Source organism: Uranotaenia lowii, chromosome 3, assembly GCF_029784155.1.
Source record: "Uranotaenia lowii strain MFRU-FL chromosome 3, ASM2978415v1, whole genome shotgun sequence".
NCBI lineage: Eukaryota > Metazoa > Arthropoda > Insecta > Diptera > Culicidae > Uranotaenia > Uranotaenia lowii.
The window spans coordinates 132500788-132519292 of record NC_073693.1 but is presented as its reverse complement, the minus strand read 5'-3'; the positions used below and the strand labels follow the sequence as shown (position 1 = coordinate 132519292).

At 39.6% G+C, this 18505-nt stretch overlaps 1 protein-coding gene across 1 annotated transcript; it reads left to right on the top strand.

Annotated features, from left to right (window-relative positions):
• The first annotated feature begins 10803 nt into the window (after window positions 1–10803).
• Window positions 10804–12116, top strand: LOC129757856 (serpin H1-like). The gene is made up of 3 exons (XM_055755208.1): window positions 10804–10864; window positions 10937–11792; window positions 11868–12116. Exons 1-3 carry the CDS (start codon window positions 10820–10822, stop codon window positions 12002–12004), a joined length of 1038 nt encoding a protein of 345 aa, XP_055611183.1. The 5' UTR covers window positions 10804–10819; the 3' UTR covers window positions 12005–12116.
• Window positions 12117–18505: the final 6389 nt, after the last annotated feature.

Below are 18505 nucleotides of genomic sequence, written 5' to 3'. Positions count from 1 at the left end.
TCAAGAGAAACATCCTTGAGTACCTTGTGGAGAGTGGCACGAAGCATGCGTAATAGATCATCTACGAATGAAAGTGAGGAATATTCACATAGATGGATATTTAACTTCGCACGGAAAGTCTGTCCAGATTCTACGCCTGTACAAAAAATAATCCGGGATGTGCTTCCTGAAAGGTGTGGTCTGGATTCCAGTTTTTCGATGGTCGAATTCTCACTTGCCCTCCTCTCTTGCAACAATTCAGCTCCGGGTATTGATAAAATTAGATTTAACTTGTTGAAAAACCTTCCGGACGCCGCCAAATTTCGCTTGTCAAATTTATTTAATCAATTCTTGGAGCATAACATTGTTCCCCAAGAGTGGAGACAAGTGAGAGTTATCGCTATCCAAAAGCCCGGAAAACCAGCGTCCGATGCGAATTCGTACCGTCCAATAGCGATGTTGTCTTGTATACGTAAATTGATGGAGAAAATGATTTTGTTTCGTTTGGATAAATGGGTAGAAACAAATGGCCTCCTTTCAGATACTCAATTTGGGTTTCGAAGGGGCAAAGGAACAAACGATTGTCTTGCTTTGCTGTCTTCAGAGATACAAATGGCGTACGCAAAACGTGAGCAAATGGCTTCAGTGTTTCTAGACATAAAGGGAGCTTTTGATGCAGTCTCAATAGAGGTGTTGTCAGACAAGTTGCACTCCCGGGGTCTGCCTCCACTATTGAACAACATCTTATACAGCTTGCTTTGTGAGAAACATCTGAACTTTGCTCACGGAGATATTGCAATTAGAAGAACCTCCTACATGGGCCTCCCACAGGGTTCATGTTTAAGTCCACTTTTGTACAACTTTTACGTAAGTGACATCGATACTTGTCTCTCTGAAGGCTGCACTCTAAGACAACTTGCAGATGACGGCGTGGTGTCTGTCACAGGATCTTCCGAGTCTCATCTGCACAGACCTTTACAAGATACTTTAGACAGATTGTCTTCCTGGGCGTTGGGGCTTGGGATTGAGTTTTCCCCTCAGAAAACGGAGATGGTTGTTTTCTCTAAGAAACATAGACCTGCTCAACCGAAGCTTCAACTCCTAGGCAGAACGATCACTCAATCGAGGTGTTTTAAGTATCTTGGGGTTTGGTTTGACTCCAAGTGTACCTGGAGAGCCCACATTGAGTATCTGAAAGGAAAATGCCAACAAAGAATAAATTTTCTCCGATCAATCACAGGCACCTGGTGGGGAGCCCACCCAGAAGATCTTTTAAAATTGTATCGAACAACCATTCTTTCAGTGATGGAATATGGTAGCTTCTGTTTCCAGTCAGCTGCCAAATCTCACCTCATCAAACTCGAGCGTATCCAATACCGTTGTCTCCGCATCGCAATGGGCTCTATGCCCTCAACGCACAACATGAGTCTTGAAGTTTTGGCAGGAATACTCCCTTTGAAAGATCGATACAATCTACTATCACTTCGGTTCCTCATCAGGTGTGAGGTCATGAACCCATTGGTGATCGTTAATTTTGAAAGGTTACTTGAGCAAAATTTTCGAACAAGATTTATGTCTGTATACTATGTCCTCATGTCAATGCAGGTAAACCCTTCTTCGTACTCTCCAACTCGTGTTTTCAGCCCACACTACGATAATTCTTCTGTCCAGTTTGATTTGTCTATGCAGCAGGAAATTCGTGGAATCCCGGATTCGCATCGCCCACTTCTGATTCCAAGAATTTTCGAAGCTAAATATAGACACGTCGATGCTGACAAAATGTACTTTACCGATGGGTCTCTAATTGAGGAATCAACGGGATTCGGAGTGTTCAACGAAACAACTAGCGCCTCTTATAACCTCCAGTCTCCATGCTCTGTGTATATAGCAGAGTTAGCTGCTATTCACTGGGCCTTGGACAGCATCGCCTCACGGCCTGTTGGGCACTACTACATTGTAACGGATAGTCTAAGCTCAGTTGACGCAATACGATCAATACGACCGGGAAAGCACTCGCCGTTCTTCCTAGAGAAGATACGGGATACTTTGAGTGCTTTAACAAGACGTCGCTTTCCCATTACCTTTGTTTGGGTTCCCTCTCATTGCTCGATAGTGGGCAATGAGAAGGCAGACTCTCTGGCAAAGGTGGGGGCGACGGAAGGCGACACGTATCCACGTGAAATCGTCTTCAACGAATTCTACTTCTTGGTACGAGGGAACTCTCTTGTCAACTGGCAGCGCAAATGGGACGAGGATGAGGATGGTCGGTGGCTCCACTCGATTATCCCAAAGGTAAGCCTTAAACCATGGTTCAATAGATTGAACTTGAGTCGGGATTTTATTCGTATATTTTCCCGTCTCATGTCCAATCATTGTTCCTTAGACGCGGTACTCTATCGTTTTGACATTGCTGGCAGCAATTTGTGTAGTTGCGGCCAAGGTTACCATGACATCGAGCATATTGTTTGGTCGTGTGAGGTCCATCTTGTCGCCAGAACGAATTTAATAGACTCCCTTAGGGCCCGAGGAAAACCACCTAATGTTCCAGTTAGAGATGTACTAGCTGTGCTAGATTTGGACTACATGTTCGAAATCTACCTTTTTCTAAAAGCTATCGATCTTCGTCTATAATTTCTTTTTTATTTTCATATTTCCCTTTCTATCTTCCTTTCTCCTCTCACAAAGTGTTAAGTTAAGAAAACAATTGTAAACAACAAAATCGATTTTGGCTCCTTAAAGCCTAAAGGTATGAGCCGTTTCAAATAAAGAATTGTTAAAAAAAAAAAAAAAAATTGTATAATCTTCCGCTCATTTTCAACATATTCAACCTTATATCACGAAAAAATATCAACCCAGACTGAAATAGCAGCTGGTCAAAATTGAAAGCGAGTACACTGGATGACGCGATTTCACTCTTTTTTTAAAGCAACTGTATCTCACGCAGGCTTGAAAATATTCGTTCATTCATAAGGAACCACAGAACCCACCCACAGAACCCACAGAAAAATGGTCAGTCATGGATTATGTCATGACAGAAATTTTCCAATAACGTGAATGTGAATGCCTCGGTAATTCACATGATGGAAATAACATTGACGCATGAGAAGAATAAACAATGAATGAAAGATGGAAACCAAATGGAAGCTTTGAAAAATGTTTGTAGACTTTATTTTTGTTTTCATTAATCTTGTAGTATTGCTAGCTAACGTTTTTGATCATATTGTAAATAGAAAATAAGCTTGGCAAACAGAATATCCTAAAAGTTGCCAAAAATTGCACAGGTGATGTTTCTCATGACCCATTTTAACCATCATGTTATGTCCGAAATATTGAAGATTTCAATCATCAATGGCATAATGGAAAAATCTTTCATAACCAAAACAATCATTCATAGCATGCTATCATTTCGAAAAAATCTTAAACTAACGACATGAGAGGAAACAAACGGGTCACTAGTCGCAATTTTTGGCTCGTGACTATGACATAATCCCGTCCCTGATCTCACGCCTAAATTCTCACTTCTTACGTCTCTATTCATTCGTCTATCGTCTTGTGTCTCACGTCTCACGTCTCACGTCTCACGTCTCTCGCTTCACGTCTCTCGCTTCACGTCTCTCGCTTCACGTCTCACGTCTCACGTCTCACGTCTAACATCTCACGTCTCACGTCTCACGTCTCGAGTTTCACGTCGTGAGACGTGAGACGTGAGACGTGAGACGTGAGACGTGAGACGTGAGACGTGAGATGTGAGACGTGAGACGTGAGACGTGAGACGTGAGACGTGAGACGTGAGACGTGAGACGTGAGACGTGAGACGTGAGACGTGAGACGTGAGACGTGAGACGTGAGACGTGAGACGTGAGACGTGAGACGTGAGACGTGAGCCGTGAGATGTGAAACGTGAGACGTGAGACGTGAGACGTGAGACGTGAGACGTGAGACGTGAGACGTGAGACGTGAGACGTGAGACGTGAGACGTGAGACGTGAGACGTGAGACGTGAGACGTGAGACGTGAGACGTGAGACGTGAGACGTGAGACGTGAGACGTGAGACGTGAGACGTAAGAAGTGCGAATTGAAATGTGAGGAGTGATAATTGAATCGTAAGACGTAAGACGTGAGATGCGAGGCGTCGCACTTCTTGCTTCTCATGTCTCCCTTCTCACTTCTTACGTCTCACGTCTCATTTCTTCCTTCTCAGTAAGGAGTTCTCACGTCTCACTTATTACTTCTCAAGGGTCACTTGTCATGACGTACTTCTCAGTTATCACCTTTCACGTCTCACTTCACACGTCTCACGTCTCACGTCATACATCCCACGTCACACGTTTTGCATCTAATTTCTTTCTGCTCACGTCTCATTTATCACTTCTCACATTGCAAGTGAACACTCAATAATACGTCTTAAGCCTTTCATCTCACTTTTAAATTTCCACGTCTTTCATTTCACGATTCATTTCTGACTTCTTTTGTTTAACGTCTCACGTCTCATGTACCACTTCTTATTTTTTATTTATCATTTCTCACGTATCGTGTCAGACTTCTCACGTCTCACTTCTCTGGTTTCAGGTCTCGAGTTTCATATCCCATCGTATCGCTCAGATTTCGCTCAAGTCTTTATTCTCGTGCCTCTGGTCTCATGTCTCTGGTCTTATGCAGAGTGTCCTTCCCGGGACATCCCGACCGGGAGTTTCCGGGAATTAAAAAAAATCGAGAATTCCCAAAGCCAATAAAATGTGCAAAATTACTAAAAATTTACATGATCTTAATAGAAAAAAGGACCATATTAAGCAAGAAAAACGATAGTTCTACTTAGATATATGGCTCAGACTTACATATTTGTTTTTCCTAAAATTAAATTTGATAAAAAATTTGTTTTTCGATAACTCAGTGTAAAAGTGTAAAACGAAAAAGAGCCAAATGGAGCTAACAAAATTCCTTCGATAGTGTAAAGTCTTTCTCGATCATTCACCTTGAGTGTCAATTTGAAAATCCTCGCCGACAAAACGCGATATCTGAATTGTTTCCCAACCGCTTTTTATGAACTTTAAAGTTTTGGAAGCCCCGTAACGTAACTCAAAAGTGTTTTTCCAGACATTATTAACCTATAACATTTCAAATTTCCGTTATTCAAAGTTTAAGCTAAAAAAAATCTGAAAATTAATGCTTCGGAAAAATACTGCAGATCAGCTACAGAATGTTGAAAAAATTTTACTTAACGTCTCAGAAAGCCGAAGTAAAAAGCTGCACAGTGCACATGACCACGGAATGTGGGATTGACCTGGAACAAGTCTGTGTTGCTGCTTCCATTAATGGAAAAAACATACTCTTCTGTGCTGTTTACGTGCCACCTGACAAAAGTAATTGTGTTCACATTATCGAGTCCCACGTGCCCACTATACGTGAACTGTGTAACCGTGCTACTGCCGATGAGTCAGTTTTGATATGTGGCGATTATAACCAACCTCGTTTGATGTGGACTGAATGCGAAACAGGTGCTAAACTAATGAATGTTGCCGCCTTAAGCGCCGCCGCCGCATCCTTGATCGATGGAACTGATTCGTTAAATCTGATCCAACTCAACTCTATCAGGAATCATCTCGGACGGACACTTGATTTGTTTTTTGGCCTGAGTGACGAACAAATTGAAATAAGAAATGCTCCTGACATTCTGGTACCTTGTAGATTTAGAGTACACTTCGTTTTGTCTGAACCAAATGGAAAGAAAAAAACAGGTCGATGCTATATACACCGATATCAAAGCGGCATTCGATACGATTGATCACGGAATCTTACTCGCTAAGCTAGCTAAGCTCGGTATTCATGACAACATGATCTCTTGGTTGAAATCATTCCTCACTGAGCGGTGTATTAGGATTAAATTTGGTGATAGCATATCATTTCCATTCACTAACCGATCTGGCGTGCCGCAAGGGAGCAATTTGGGACCTTTACTGTTTGTTCTGTTTTTCAACGACTTGATCCTTAGCTTGGAAATTGGAACCAAAATAGGATATGCTGATGATCTGAAACTATTCGTTCCAGTTGAATCCACTGTCGATTGTGCACACCTTCAATCTTTACTAGATCACTTTGGTGAATGGTGTAGACTTAATAAGCTATCAGTCAGCGTCTCCAAGTGTTCCGTTATAACATTCCATAGAAAGAAAACGCCAATTTTATATGATTATAACATCGATAACCAGCGCCTTGACAGGGTATTTGAAGTTGACGACCTTGGAGTTATCCTCGATGCTCAGCTTACGTTCGATAGTCAACGAACTTCAGTTATAAGAAAGGCGAATCGTCAGCTTGGCTTCATCTCCAAAGTAGCACGAGAGTTCAGAGACCCATTGTGCTTGAAGTCACTCTACTGCGCTCTTGTCCGGTCAGTTACAGAACATGCTGCAATTGTTTGGGCTCCCTATCAGTTATGTTGGATTTTGCGAATCGAGCGTGTACAAAAGCGTTTTGTTAGATTCGCTCTACGACATCTACCCTGGCGTAATCCTGAAAACCTTCCCGCATATTCCGACCGGTGCCAGCTTCTGGGATTAGAAACATTGGAACGCCGCCGAAAAACTCAACAGGCATCATTCATCGCAAAAATACTGAATGGAGAAATTCAGTCGCCAAACCTGCTAGGAATGATCAACTTTAATGCTCCTTCGAGGACTTTACGTCATCACTCTTTGCTATCGAATCGAACCCACCGAACATCTTATGGACATAATGAACCAGTGAGTGCAATGATGCGTACGTTCCAGATTGCTGAGCATCTACATCAATTGGGGGAGCCATCTAGCCGATTCATCAACCGAGTACGCCAGTCTTCATTATTTCGTGTTATCTAATTGTTTTGTATAGATCCTTAGTATAGATAATTCATTAAAACAAAATGTTCGATGAATAAAACTTAATAATAATTATTAAGAGGAGAAATCACCGTGAATTTGTTTTATGAAATGAATTTGCGGCTTTATCGGTGAGGGTTAAAGAGTTGAAATGAAAGACGGATAGAAGAACAGAGCAACCACATGCTAAATTTTTTGTCCGTTCGGCACATGTGCACACTCACATGGCGGTCGAACCATCCATAATTAACTGTATCGAAAAATGTAGTGCCTTCTCTATTGGGTACTACTTCTTCAATACAGTTAATTGGTGTGGGACAAAGAATTTAGTATGTGGTCAAGCTTCTATTTCAAATGCTCTTCGCTCTTTTCACCACCTTAGAATTTTCTTCTGATCTTCTATCCGTCTTTCATTTCAACTCTTTAACCCTCACCGATAAAGCCGCAAATTCATTTCATAAAACAAATTCACGGTGATTTCTCCTCTTAATAATAAAAATAATTCGGCTATAAAAATCAATTACAAAACATCGTTCCGATAATCGAAAATAGTTAGGCCAAGATTTCTGACCGTTGACCGTATGCGACAACTCAATCCAGTTGGAACATCCGCACAAAACGAAAATAAGAAATCTACCTAGCCATCGATGGAACGATATCGCACAATAGAAGACTTAACAGAGCAACCACATGCTAAATTTTTTGTCCGTTCGGCACATGTGCACACTCACATGGCGGTCGAACCATCCATAATTAACTGTATCGAAAAATGTAGTGCCTTCTCTATTGGGTACTACTTCTTCAATACAGTTAATTGGTGTGGGACAAAGAATTTAGTATGTGGTCAAGCTTCTATTTCAAATGCTCTTCGCTCTTTTCACCACCTTAGAATTTTCTTCTGATCTTCTATCCGTCTTTCATTTCAACTCTTTAACCCTCACCGATAAAGCCGCAAATTCATTTCTTAATAATAATAATAATAATAAAGATATATTTTTTTGAAATATTTTTAGATCATGACTACAAACCTAAAAATCAATGAACCGTCTTATTTATTTAAGTCACACCAGATAAATTTTGAAGGAGTATTGAAAAGTTGACGTAATTTGGCACAGGTTGCCAAAATACACACAGAGTTTTGAAAAAATTTCAAAAATATCTGTTTTTCAAAACCATCTGTCCATTTTCAATTTCTCAGATTTTTTAGCACTTAAATTAATCTTTGCACTGGATTTTGAGTATTTTGACGTTTTTTTTGTTTGGACGTGTTTTAGTCAGAAGTGTCAAATTGACACTTCAAGGACTGTAACGGGTAAAAAATTCTGGGACGGATGAGGGCTAAAACGTGCTTCCAACTTACATTTTTTCACAGGCGAATGGAACGAACACTTGGGGCGAATAAAACGGTGAACTGCTTAGAAAAAATAAACATCGTCGGAAAAGTTGTTATACAAGTAGATAATATCGATTATTAGCTTTTGAGATTTTTTTTTAACAAAACGCTTTCTAAATACTGATCCAAGTCGAGCAAGCTAGAGTATAATTCTTGGAATCTTTTTTTTTTACAGGAATCAAACAATTCTCGGAATTCACTTTTTACAGTTTTTTTTCGTAATTTTGACTGACTATAGCTCTTGTCTGGGTATTAAGGCATCTGTAGGATTCAAACGATAACAATTTTGAGAAACCTGTGGAAACTTATGTGCTCGTTTTACCCTACCTTCGTGTGCAAATCGTACCAGACTTTTCGAGATTGGTTTTGAATTTTAAAAAAGCTACAAACCTCTACGTGAACGATTTGACTCTCAAGAGTACGTACTTTTTGTAATTGGCAAAACTGTGTTTGTAGCTCGTTGCAAAACACGATTTTCGCATGATTCATCTTGGTTTTCTAGCTCAGCGTTGGATGGATGTACAATTCGTTTAAAAAAAATCTTATTCTAAAACATCACAATTAACACACGACGTATAACAGGACACGACACTTGACGTTCTTATAAACGGAAAAAAGATTCAAAATTACCTTTTTTGTCGACCAGTTTCGGGCTCGATGTTGCCCATCTACAGGCTGATGTCCGACTGATCACACGAAGAAATTACTAGCAGGATCATACTACGAGTGTCGTAGTATTCGTCGAAAGAAGGTTCCTTTATGAGATTTTTCTTTTGTTGAAGGTGAAGAGCGGCGACATAATTGGTGGGTCATCTTCGTTCATTAGCGGTTTTTCGGAAGTACTAATGAACATCGACTCCCATGCGTTCGATAAATTTTACAGTAGAAAAAGAAGTTGAGGGAAAACTCCTTTTCGATGACCTCCTAATCTCAAGGAAAGAGAACAACACCATAAAACTTGGAATATATCGGAAACCAACCTCAACCGACCGATACATAACAGCAGGTTCCAACCACTTTGGTACGCAAAAACAAGCCGCCTTCCATTCCATGGCGCACAGCCTGTACAATATCCCCATGGAAAAGGCAGAATTTGAAGAAGAAAAACACAAAATCCTTGAAACAAATTTTTTGAACGGTTTTGACAACGAACTGGTACTCAAAATTCTCCGAAAACATGCCCGAAAAAGGTACCGAAGTGATGCTACCACTTTCAGGCCAGTGAAGGAAGAGGCCTACAGAGTTATCCTGTCGTTCCACCCGAAACTAACTAATGGGATAGCAAAAATCCTTTCTCAACACGGTCTGAAAACAGCGTACAAGAGCGGCAACCCCCTCAGGATCGGTTGGTCTCCTTGAAGGATAAGATTCCGCAGGCTGAGAGATCTGGAATCTATGAAATTCCCTCTGAGAGTTGCCCAGCTGGTTACATTGGCCAAACTCGTCGCAAATTTCAAGTTCGACTTAAAGAACATAGGAATGCTGTAGACAACAACAGGGTCAATGAATCCAGCGTAGCCACCCACGCAACGGAAATGGATCACTCCATAAACTGGTAAACAGTGATCTATGGGAATTGCGTGATAAAAGCCTCACATTCGAACGCATGGGAGTCGATGTTTATTAGTACCACTGACCACACTGACTTGACTCTTAGAACAAAAATTCAACCATTTTCTGTCTAATTTTTTGTTGTCAGCTTTTGCAGGTTCGCAATACCGACGGCAGGTGGCGAACCTGAAAAAATTGACAAAAAATGCCCTGTAGGAAAAATGGTCTTTTTTAGCCCGATTTTATCGTAGAAATTGCGTGTTTTATTTTTAAAGTTGGGTGGCATTTCCTAACTGGGATAGCATTTCTTCAAATCGATCGATGCGCACTCTGGAATCGACATTGCGTACTGTTGGAAAAATGATTTTTTTTTGTTTTTTTTTCTGGAAAAATTATCCAGAAAACGAATTCGAGTGTCCAGTCAGTATGGTCAGTGTTAGTACTTCCGAAAAACCGTTAATGAACGAAGGTGACCTTCCAATTATATCGCCGCTTTTCACCTTCACCAAAAGAAAAATCTCATAAAGGAACCTTCTTTCGACGAATACTACGACACTCGTAGTATGATCCTGCTATAGTAATTTCTTCGTGTGATCAGTCGGACATCGTCCTGTAGATGGGCAACATCGAGCCCGAAACTGGTCGACAAAAAAGGTAATTTTGAATCTTTTTTTTTTCGTTTATAAGAACGTCAAGTTTCGTGTCCTGTAATACGTCGTGTGTTAATTGTGTAGTTAAGTTCTTACGTTGGCACAAATTCGCTTAAAATGTGTTCTAAAACTTGTTGGACAAAAAACTTTTCCACCATATCTCCTACTAGATTGTGTCAAAACATATGAGTTGCAACAAATAATTTGCTTAACGTTATTATTTCTTCATCTTAACAATTTCTCTGTAGCTTCCCATTTATTGATCAATAAATATTTGCTCAGCCTATCCACCAGAAGCATTTGATTCAAACAGGTGGGAAACTTGCTTCAATATAAAAATATATTTTCATTTCTATCCATCATTCAGTGTTCCTTTGAGCAATACCGACAACATGAACGCTATATTCCTGATAAAGTTGCTACTCTACGCTACAAAGGTTAGATTTACAGCAAACGTTTTGAAACGTGGATCACATTCAATAATTACAATATTTTTTTTTATTCTCCAGGACCAAAACGTCCTTAGGTCTCCTCATGCACTGTTGCAGGCCGTTTACGATCTTCGAATAGCATCAACTCAACAGTACCTTGACTGGGTTAGTCAGCAACCAAATTTACAACAATTTGTAATTCCAGATTTGGATGTTAATGACCGGAAGTACGATGATCTTTCGGTGATAAACGTTGGCGTGAACTATGCCTATGGAAGCGTCGATCAGACGTTGTGGGGCTCGGCCATACATTGGATTAATATTTACAGCAAGTATGACGTGGACTACATCGTGACCTTGGTCAATCAAAAGTTCAACGAGCTTTCAAATGGTGAAATCGCTCAGTTTATGAACACCACTCAGTATGACTGGTACTGGTACATTTCTCTGTTCAGTATGGTGACATTTAAGCCTGCATGGAAGTATGGTTTAACAGGGTTTTTCAAAATGGGATTTCACGTAAACGAGGACTTGGAGCTGACAACAACATTCATGGAAAGAACAGGTTTGAGACTTAACTATGGAAAGATAGAGGATTTTGAGGCTGTAGAATTGCCCTTAAAGAATCCTGACTACAATGTTCTAATTCTCTTACCGATGCGGGGGAAAAATATTGACCATTATGTAAGAGGGATGGACACAAATCGGCTTCTCCTGATCTATAGCCAAATGGAACAAACCAACATCAGCGTGAGGATTCCGAGGAACACCTTCGAAGATTGGCACTATGCAAAAAATATATTTCTTCAAAGTAACTTGCCTAAACCTTTCAGCGAATCGATTTTCCAACCGGTGAAAGATCAAACTGCTCGTCCGCTCAATGAAATAGTCCAGAGACTGAAGGTTGTTTTCGATACCAAAGTTGAATCTGACGGTAAGAAATATTTCTCAACCCAATCATCATGGGTGAAGAACAATTTAAACAATGATGCATATCTACTTTTTACAGATCAAGGCTTGACTGAAACGAAGAAACCAATTTTATTCACTGCGAACAGACCTTTCTGGTTTCTTTTAGTGGACCGCCAACTGAATATAACCTTGCTAATCGGTCAAATCATCAAACCTGGAAAGAAAATTGTTTAAAAAATTATAATTATAATTAGAATTCAACATGATTTTGATAATCACTGTGGGAAAACCATAATTTAGTAGTTTGAGACTTACCAAGCGATAATACTTCCGAAATCCGTTTTAAACAGTTGGAAATTTCGTGTACAATAAAGGATGTCCACGATGAAATCGCCACACTATGAAATTGTTCTCACTCTTAACCCTTTGGGTAGAATTTAATGAATATTTGGGTTGATTAAGTTCAAAGTGCATTGTTTACATCCTGCAAGTTTTAAAGTCCTGAAATCAAAACTCGCAGAAATGGAGTCAAAAGAACAGCTCGTGCGTGATAAAACATTGCACATTTATCATGAGAACAAGGATTTCTCGCATCGTTCCATCTCTAAATCGTTGGGAATCGTGAATTCCACGGATTCACGAGTGATTAAGCAGTTCGAGGAACGTTTGACCACCGATCGGAAACCCAGAAGTGAAGGAAAAAGCACTACCGCGTAGTTGGGGTCTTCAGCCAAAACCTGAACCCCTCCGTTCGGGATGTGGCTAAGAAGCTGCACCTAAGCTGAAGTTTTGTCCAGAAGGCCCAAACTAAGGCTGGGCTTTGAACGTACAAGGTACAAAAGGCCGCCAAAACCCGTGCCAGGAAGTTGTACCTCAACATGCTGACGAAAGTTGAATGCTGCATCGTGGACGACGAAACATAAGTGAAGACCGACTCTTAATAGATCCTCAGCAACCTGTTTTTCACGGCCACTCAGAAGATGTATAAATTTGCGAACAATTTCCTGGTTTGACAAGCCATCTGCACGTGCAGGAAGCGGAGTGCACCTTTTGTGACCCAGGACACGATGAACGGACAGTTGTACATGAAAGAGTGCCTCCTCTCCTGAAGGCCCACAACGTCGCAACAATCTTCTGGCCGGATTTGGCCTCATGCCACTACTCCAAGGATGTGCTGAAGTGGTATGCGGACAATAAGGTCAATTTCGTGAAGAAAATGTTCAACCCTCACAAAACTCCGGAGCTCCGCCCCATCAAAAAGTACTGGGCGATTATTAAGCAGCTCCTTCTTAAACGACCTAAGGTAGTGAAGACAGTCGAGGAACTGAAGAAAGTATGGGTTTATATAAATGCAAAAAACGGTTGATTCACCGGTTGTGCAGAATCTTATGGCCGTGGTTAAGGCCAAGGTGTTGGCATTTGCGTATGGACTGTAAATAAAATACGAATGAAATGGTAAAATGAAGTTTTATAGTTATTTTTCAATCCCTGAAAATTTTATGGCAATCGGATGAAAACTCGAATTTTGCGTGTGGAGCAATTTCGTCGTGGACACAAAATGAAATGAAGGGTTAATTCTGAATGTTAATACTTTTTTTTAGTGAAGAATCTCAATCATTTGCAATTGAAATAGCATAGCTTTCAGTTTCAGAATATCAAACCATAAGCTAAATTTTAACTTAAAAATTCAATATTATTGTGTAGATGAGCTGAAAGCAGTATCGGTGACATAATTGCTGTAGATTTTGAAATCCAGGCAGGAGTGTTGGTTTAAAATCACTAAAAAAAACTTCTGACTGTTTAGCATGACAGATTGCCTTGTTGCCGAAACAATAGTGGAATGATAAGGGGATAGTTCTAATTCACAAGGGAAAAATTAACCGAGGTAAACTGATTTTGGAAGATTTTTGCGTCTCAAACTCGATTTTTTGTCAGATTTTTTGTCTCTCTGCTAATTTTCTGGCATTTAGTTATTTTAAAACTTAGCAGTTTAGAGTGATATCGATCAATGATAACACAAGTTAACAAAATTTTAAAAAAATCGTGAACTTTATCGACCGATCTATATTTTTAATGTGAAATTGGGCGCTGAATCCGAAAATGAAATTCAAAAAATTCTCAGTGGAACAGTTTTTGAGTTATGCTTCAATTATGAAAATTAAAAAACTTAAAAAAGTACTTTTACTTAGATAAAAATATCTCGGACTGCAAAACAGTAATTTGAAATCTCTTTTTTGTATATTGAAGGTGGATAAATTTTCTATCGATCATTTGAACATTCATCGATCATTCAATACTGATCATTGAAGAGTATTGTTGATATTCGTGACTGTATGATAGAAAAAAATATAAAAAAAAACGCATTCTTTTAGATTTTTTTTTTCAGTGAAAGTGGAACTTCTATTGCTCCTTAATAAGTCGAAATCAGTTTCAAAGTTCTTTGCACCTCGGAAAATGTGAATTTCGTTTCTTTGTGTTATAGTTTTGAATTCAAATTCTGGGTTCTAGAGATGAATTTGAATCTCTATCGTCAACACCAATTCCTTCGTTTTGAAACAGCTTTTATACATACTTTTTTGTTCCTTTTTGGCTCTTAAAACTCATAGGGAACGCAAACGTCATAACACGTAATCTCTTTTCTCGATTTATTGTTGCTAAAATCTTTTGAGAAGATATTTTTAAATTTAAACTTTAACTATGAATATTTTATATTCGATTTCTGTTTGGCAGTTCTTGTATTTTTTTCATGGTCATCTTAATATGAATGTTTAAAGTGATACATTTGAGACAGAATTAAATAAAATCAGATCTGATTTTTTTTTAATTTTATAATATAGGTTATTAATTTAGAGCTTATAATTCATATTAAAATGGTGGAAAATTGAGGGTAAAAAATCGGGAAAGAGAATCTTTACTGTGATTCTTATTTCGCGGTAAGTCATGAATTCCTAGTAAACGCAAGTGATGATAGCACTACTTTAGATTTTAAAATGAGATTAGCATTAGACATCTGATACGTCTTTATAAAATTTAAAAATTTTCAACAAACCAGCTGTAAACAAAAAAAAATCAAATTCAAATTTATATTTGAATTTCAGATATGTAAATCATATTCTGAATTGATAATTTTCTTCAATTTAAAAAATATTTTGAAATACAAAAAAAAATCCTAATGGGAAGCTTTTTGCTGCTCAAAACTTCCTCAAAAATGAATTTAAAGCGCAATCAACACTTGGTGTTTATTGCGGTTGAATTTTTTTAGTGAAATATTGGTGACTAAAATTTAGATTTCTTACAATAAAGGCAATTTAACACTTCAAGGCAAAATGTATATTTTACTTTTTAAATAGAACGACCAAGATCTGTTAATGCATTAAACATGGTAGAAATTTCTAAAAATATAGAAATGTGAAAATCGCACGATTCAGTACGTTTAAAGTTAAAAGATTTTTTTGATTGTTTCCTTCTAAATCTGAGCAAATAAAAAAGAAACTGCATATTGAAGGCAATAGATTCATAATGACAGCAGAACAAATATTTCAAGTATTTCAGTGTTATAACCATATTCACACCCTATAAGATTTTTTCAGAAGACAGGAAATGGTCTTCCAAGAGTTTTGAAGCTCTGAATTTGAAGCAAATATAAAATTTATAACGATTTGCTCGAGTTAATTAAGTCGTATGTGAGAAATATGTAACAATTTAAAAAAGTTTCCCGTAAATTTCATTAATAACAAATTCAAAATAAACACTCAACAACACACTTTTGTTTGGTTTAATAGAATGGACCTGAGTCGGGATTTTATTCGTATATTGAATAAAATGAAATCTACCATTTTCTAAAAGCTATCGATCTTCCTCTATAATTCTATTTTATTTTCATATTTCCCTTTCTATCTTCTTTTTTTCTTTTAAAAAAAAGTGCTAAGCTAAAAAAATGATTGTAAAAACAAAGAAAACGAGTTTGGCTCCTTAAAACTTCATTGTATGAGCCGTTTCAAATAAAGAATTATAAAAAAAACACACACTTTTGTTGAGTAACTTATCCACAAAAATTATTTGGTATAATTTAGTCCAAGAAATCGCAAGTTAAAGCAGCTTGAGTTTGGTGGACTGACTTTTTCCAATATTCAGCCTTTTTTAACTTTTTTGTTGAATAAACACCTTACGGAGTGGAGAATTTTGAAAATTGGAAAGCACATCTACTAAGAAAAGCTCCAATTTTGTATAGAAATTCGAGGTATTTTATACATTTTATACAGGTATTTTGCTGCTTTGATCACCCCCCCCCCTCATAGGACCGCGCCTGGGGGGGGGGGGTTCTTTGTGTGTCCAGGAAAAGCAAGCAAGCTGTTCTAATCTACGGTCATAAATTTGAGTAAGGTTATTCAAGAGTTACAATCTTGACTCAGAACTGATGCCAAAACCTTGAAAACTAATCCCAGGAATTCTGCTACAGATTTTCAAAATTTTCTCATCTGTTGTTAGAAATTCATTGCTGAATATATTCTGTATCTAGTATAGGATTCAAACATCTTCTGACAGCACTGCTCATGTTGTTGTTATGTGATTTTTAACCATTTTTAACCGTTAATTTCGTTGTGTATTCTGGACTTTTAATTCGTTGTTCTACGTTCATATTACCTTTGCCGTGCGCGCTCGTTAGTACAATACATTAGTTTGTCTATGTGAACTCTTGAAGTGTGCCTATTTCGTGTGTTTCATCTGGGACTTCAACTGCTTTGCTGCGGAAAGGCAACAGATTTGCCTATACCCATCCACATAGCGATCGTAGCGCCGTTGCCCGGAACAAAAAGTAATCAGCAGGGCGGCGAAGCTCCTTTTATACCTTTTTGGCTACAGTATTGACACCTGACAGCAAAGTTTTATACCAACTTATTCGCTTTTGAACTGCTTGTTGCATACCTGCCGGGCTAATATGGCTAAACAATGTTCAAGCTGCGCGGGCACGATCAACGGGATTGAATTCATGATCTGTCGTGGAATGTGCGGTAAAGAATTCCACTTAAGTTGTGTTAGTGTTTCTAATACCGCAGCTCGAAATCTAAAATCACTTTCCAAAAATGTCTTTTGGATGTGTGACGACTGCGCCGAGCTATTCGAAAATGGACATTTTCGTAGCCTAGCCTTTGCGCCACGTCCTGAGCAAACTGGAATAGCTCAACTCACTGAAGCTATCTCCGAACTGCGATCAGAAATTAAACTTGTATGCACAAAGCCGCCAGTTACGCCGATTCCAACTTTAACGCCAGCTCGTCTCGACTACCGTCGTGCCCTGAAACGATTCAGAGCTCCTGACCCACCGATAAGCGAGCCTTGTAAACTGGGTGCCAGGCAGTCGTCTGATGATGTTGTTTCGGTTCCTCTATGCAGCAACGAAAACGAAAACCTGTTTTGGCTGTACATCACGCGCATCAAACCTGATGTGAGCGAAGACAGTGTCGCTTCGATGGTAAAGGCTAACCTGCTGACGGATGAGGCGCAAGTGGTGAAACTCGTATCCAAAGGTACCGATGTGAGCACCTTGCGCTTCGTTTCGTTTAAAGTTGGCGTTGATCCCGTTTTGAAAATGAAAGCCTTGGATCCTGAAACCTGGCCCACTGGGCTAAGTTTTCGGGAGTTTATCAACCACGACCGGAATAGTCAATTTCGTGGCCGAAATTAACGACAATCGCCTGTTGAATGGATCCCCGGGACGCACCGATTCAAGCACAATGGAGGCCCCCGAGCCCTTCGTCACAGTCGCGCTTATTCCTGCCAGCGTCAACAGTCGTCCCGGCCCTGTGTTCGAAAAAGGCAACGGGGCTCTCCAGCCTGTGCAGCCAGGCAAGTATTCTAGCTCAACTTTTGATTCGTCCAGTGACTGCCCTTCGCATTACAGATTTACTTCTTCCGATTGTTGGCTGAAAAGAAAATTTAACGATCGACTAATTGCTGATGATTTCGACGAGTGCACGACTGAAAGACCAACGGCATTTCAACTTCTACTGGATGGAATCCCGGAACGCACCGAAATAAGCACAATGGAGGCCCCCGAGCCCTTCGTCACAGTCGCGCAGCTTCCAGCCAGCGTCAACAGTCGTTCCGGCCCTGTGTGCGAAGAAGGCAACGGGGCTCTCCAGCCTGTGCAGCCAGGCAAGTATTGTTATTCATCACCCGATTCGTCCAGTGACTGCCCTTCAACTTGCAGATCTCTTCATCACCATTGTCACAATGCATATGATGTTCGTTTAACCGAGGTACCTGATCATTTGTCAATTGGATTTCCGGAACGCATCAACCTTAGCACAATGGAGGCCCCCGAGCCCTTCGTCACAGTCGCGCAGATTCCAGCCAGCGTCAACAGTCGTTCCGGCCCTGTGTGCGAAGAAGGCAACGGGGCTCTCCAGCCTGTGCAGTCAGGCAAGTACCCAGTTTTAATTTCCGATGCATTGAGTGATTGCCCCTCGCCTTCCAGAATCCGTCTTACCGGTCATGGAAAAACACCTCAACAAATTTTCGATGCCGCAAACCCTGCTGACGGTTTATGCATTTATTATCCGAACGTTCGTGGCCTGAAATCCAAAATCATCGAATGCTTCGTCTCCACTTCAGAGTTCTGCTACGACATCTATGCTTTCACCGAAACCTGGCTCGATTCATCAGTACTATCTAGTCAACTATTTTGCTCGGACTACACCGTGTTTCGTTGCGATAGAAACAGATCTAATAGCA

Bases quoted from the DNA above. Each gene is read 5' to 3' on its own strand.
- LOC129757856 (XM_055755208.1), top strand. From the start codon at position 10,820: ATGAACGCTATATTCCTGATAAAGTTGCTACTCTACGCTACAAAG. The intron at 10,865-10,936 runs GTTAGATTTACA...TTTATTCTCCAG, and splicing joins TGCTACTCTACGCTACAAAG to GACCAAAACGTCCTTAGGTC. The intron at 11,793-11,867 runs GTAAGAAATATT...TACTTTTTACAG, and splicing joins TACCAAAGTTGAATCTGACG to ATCAAGGCTTGACTGAAACG.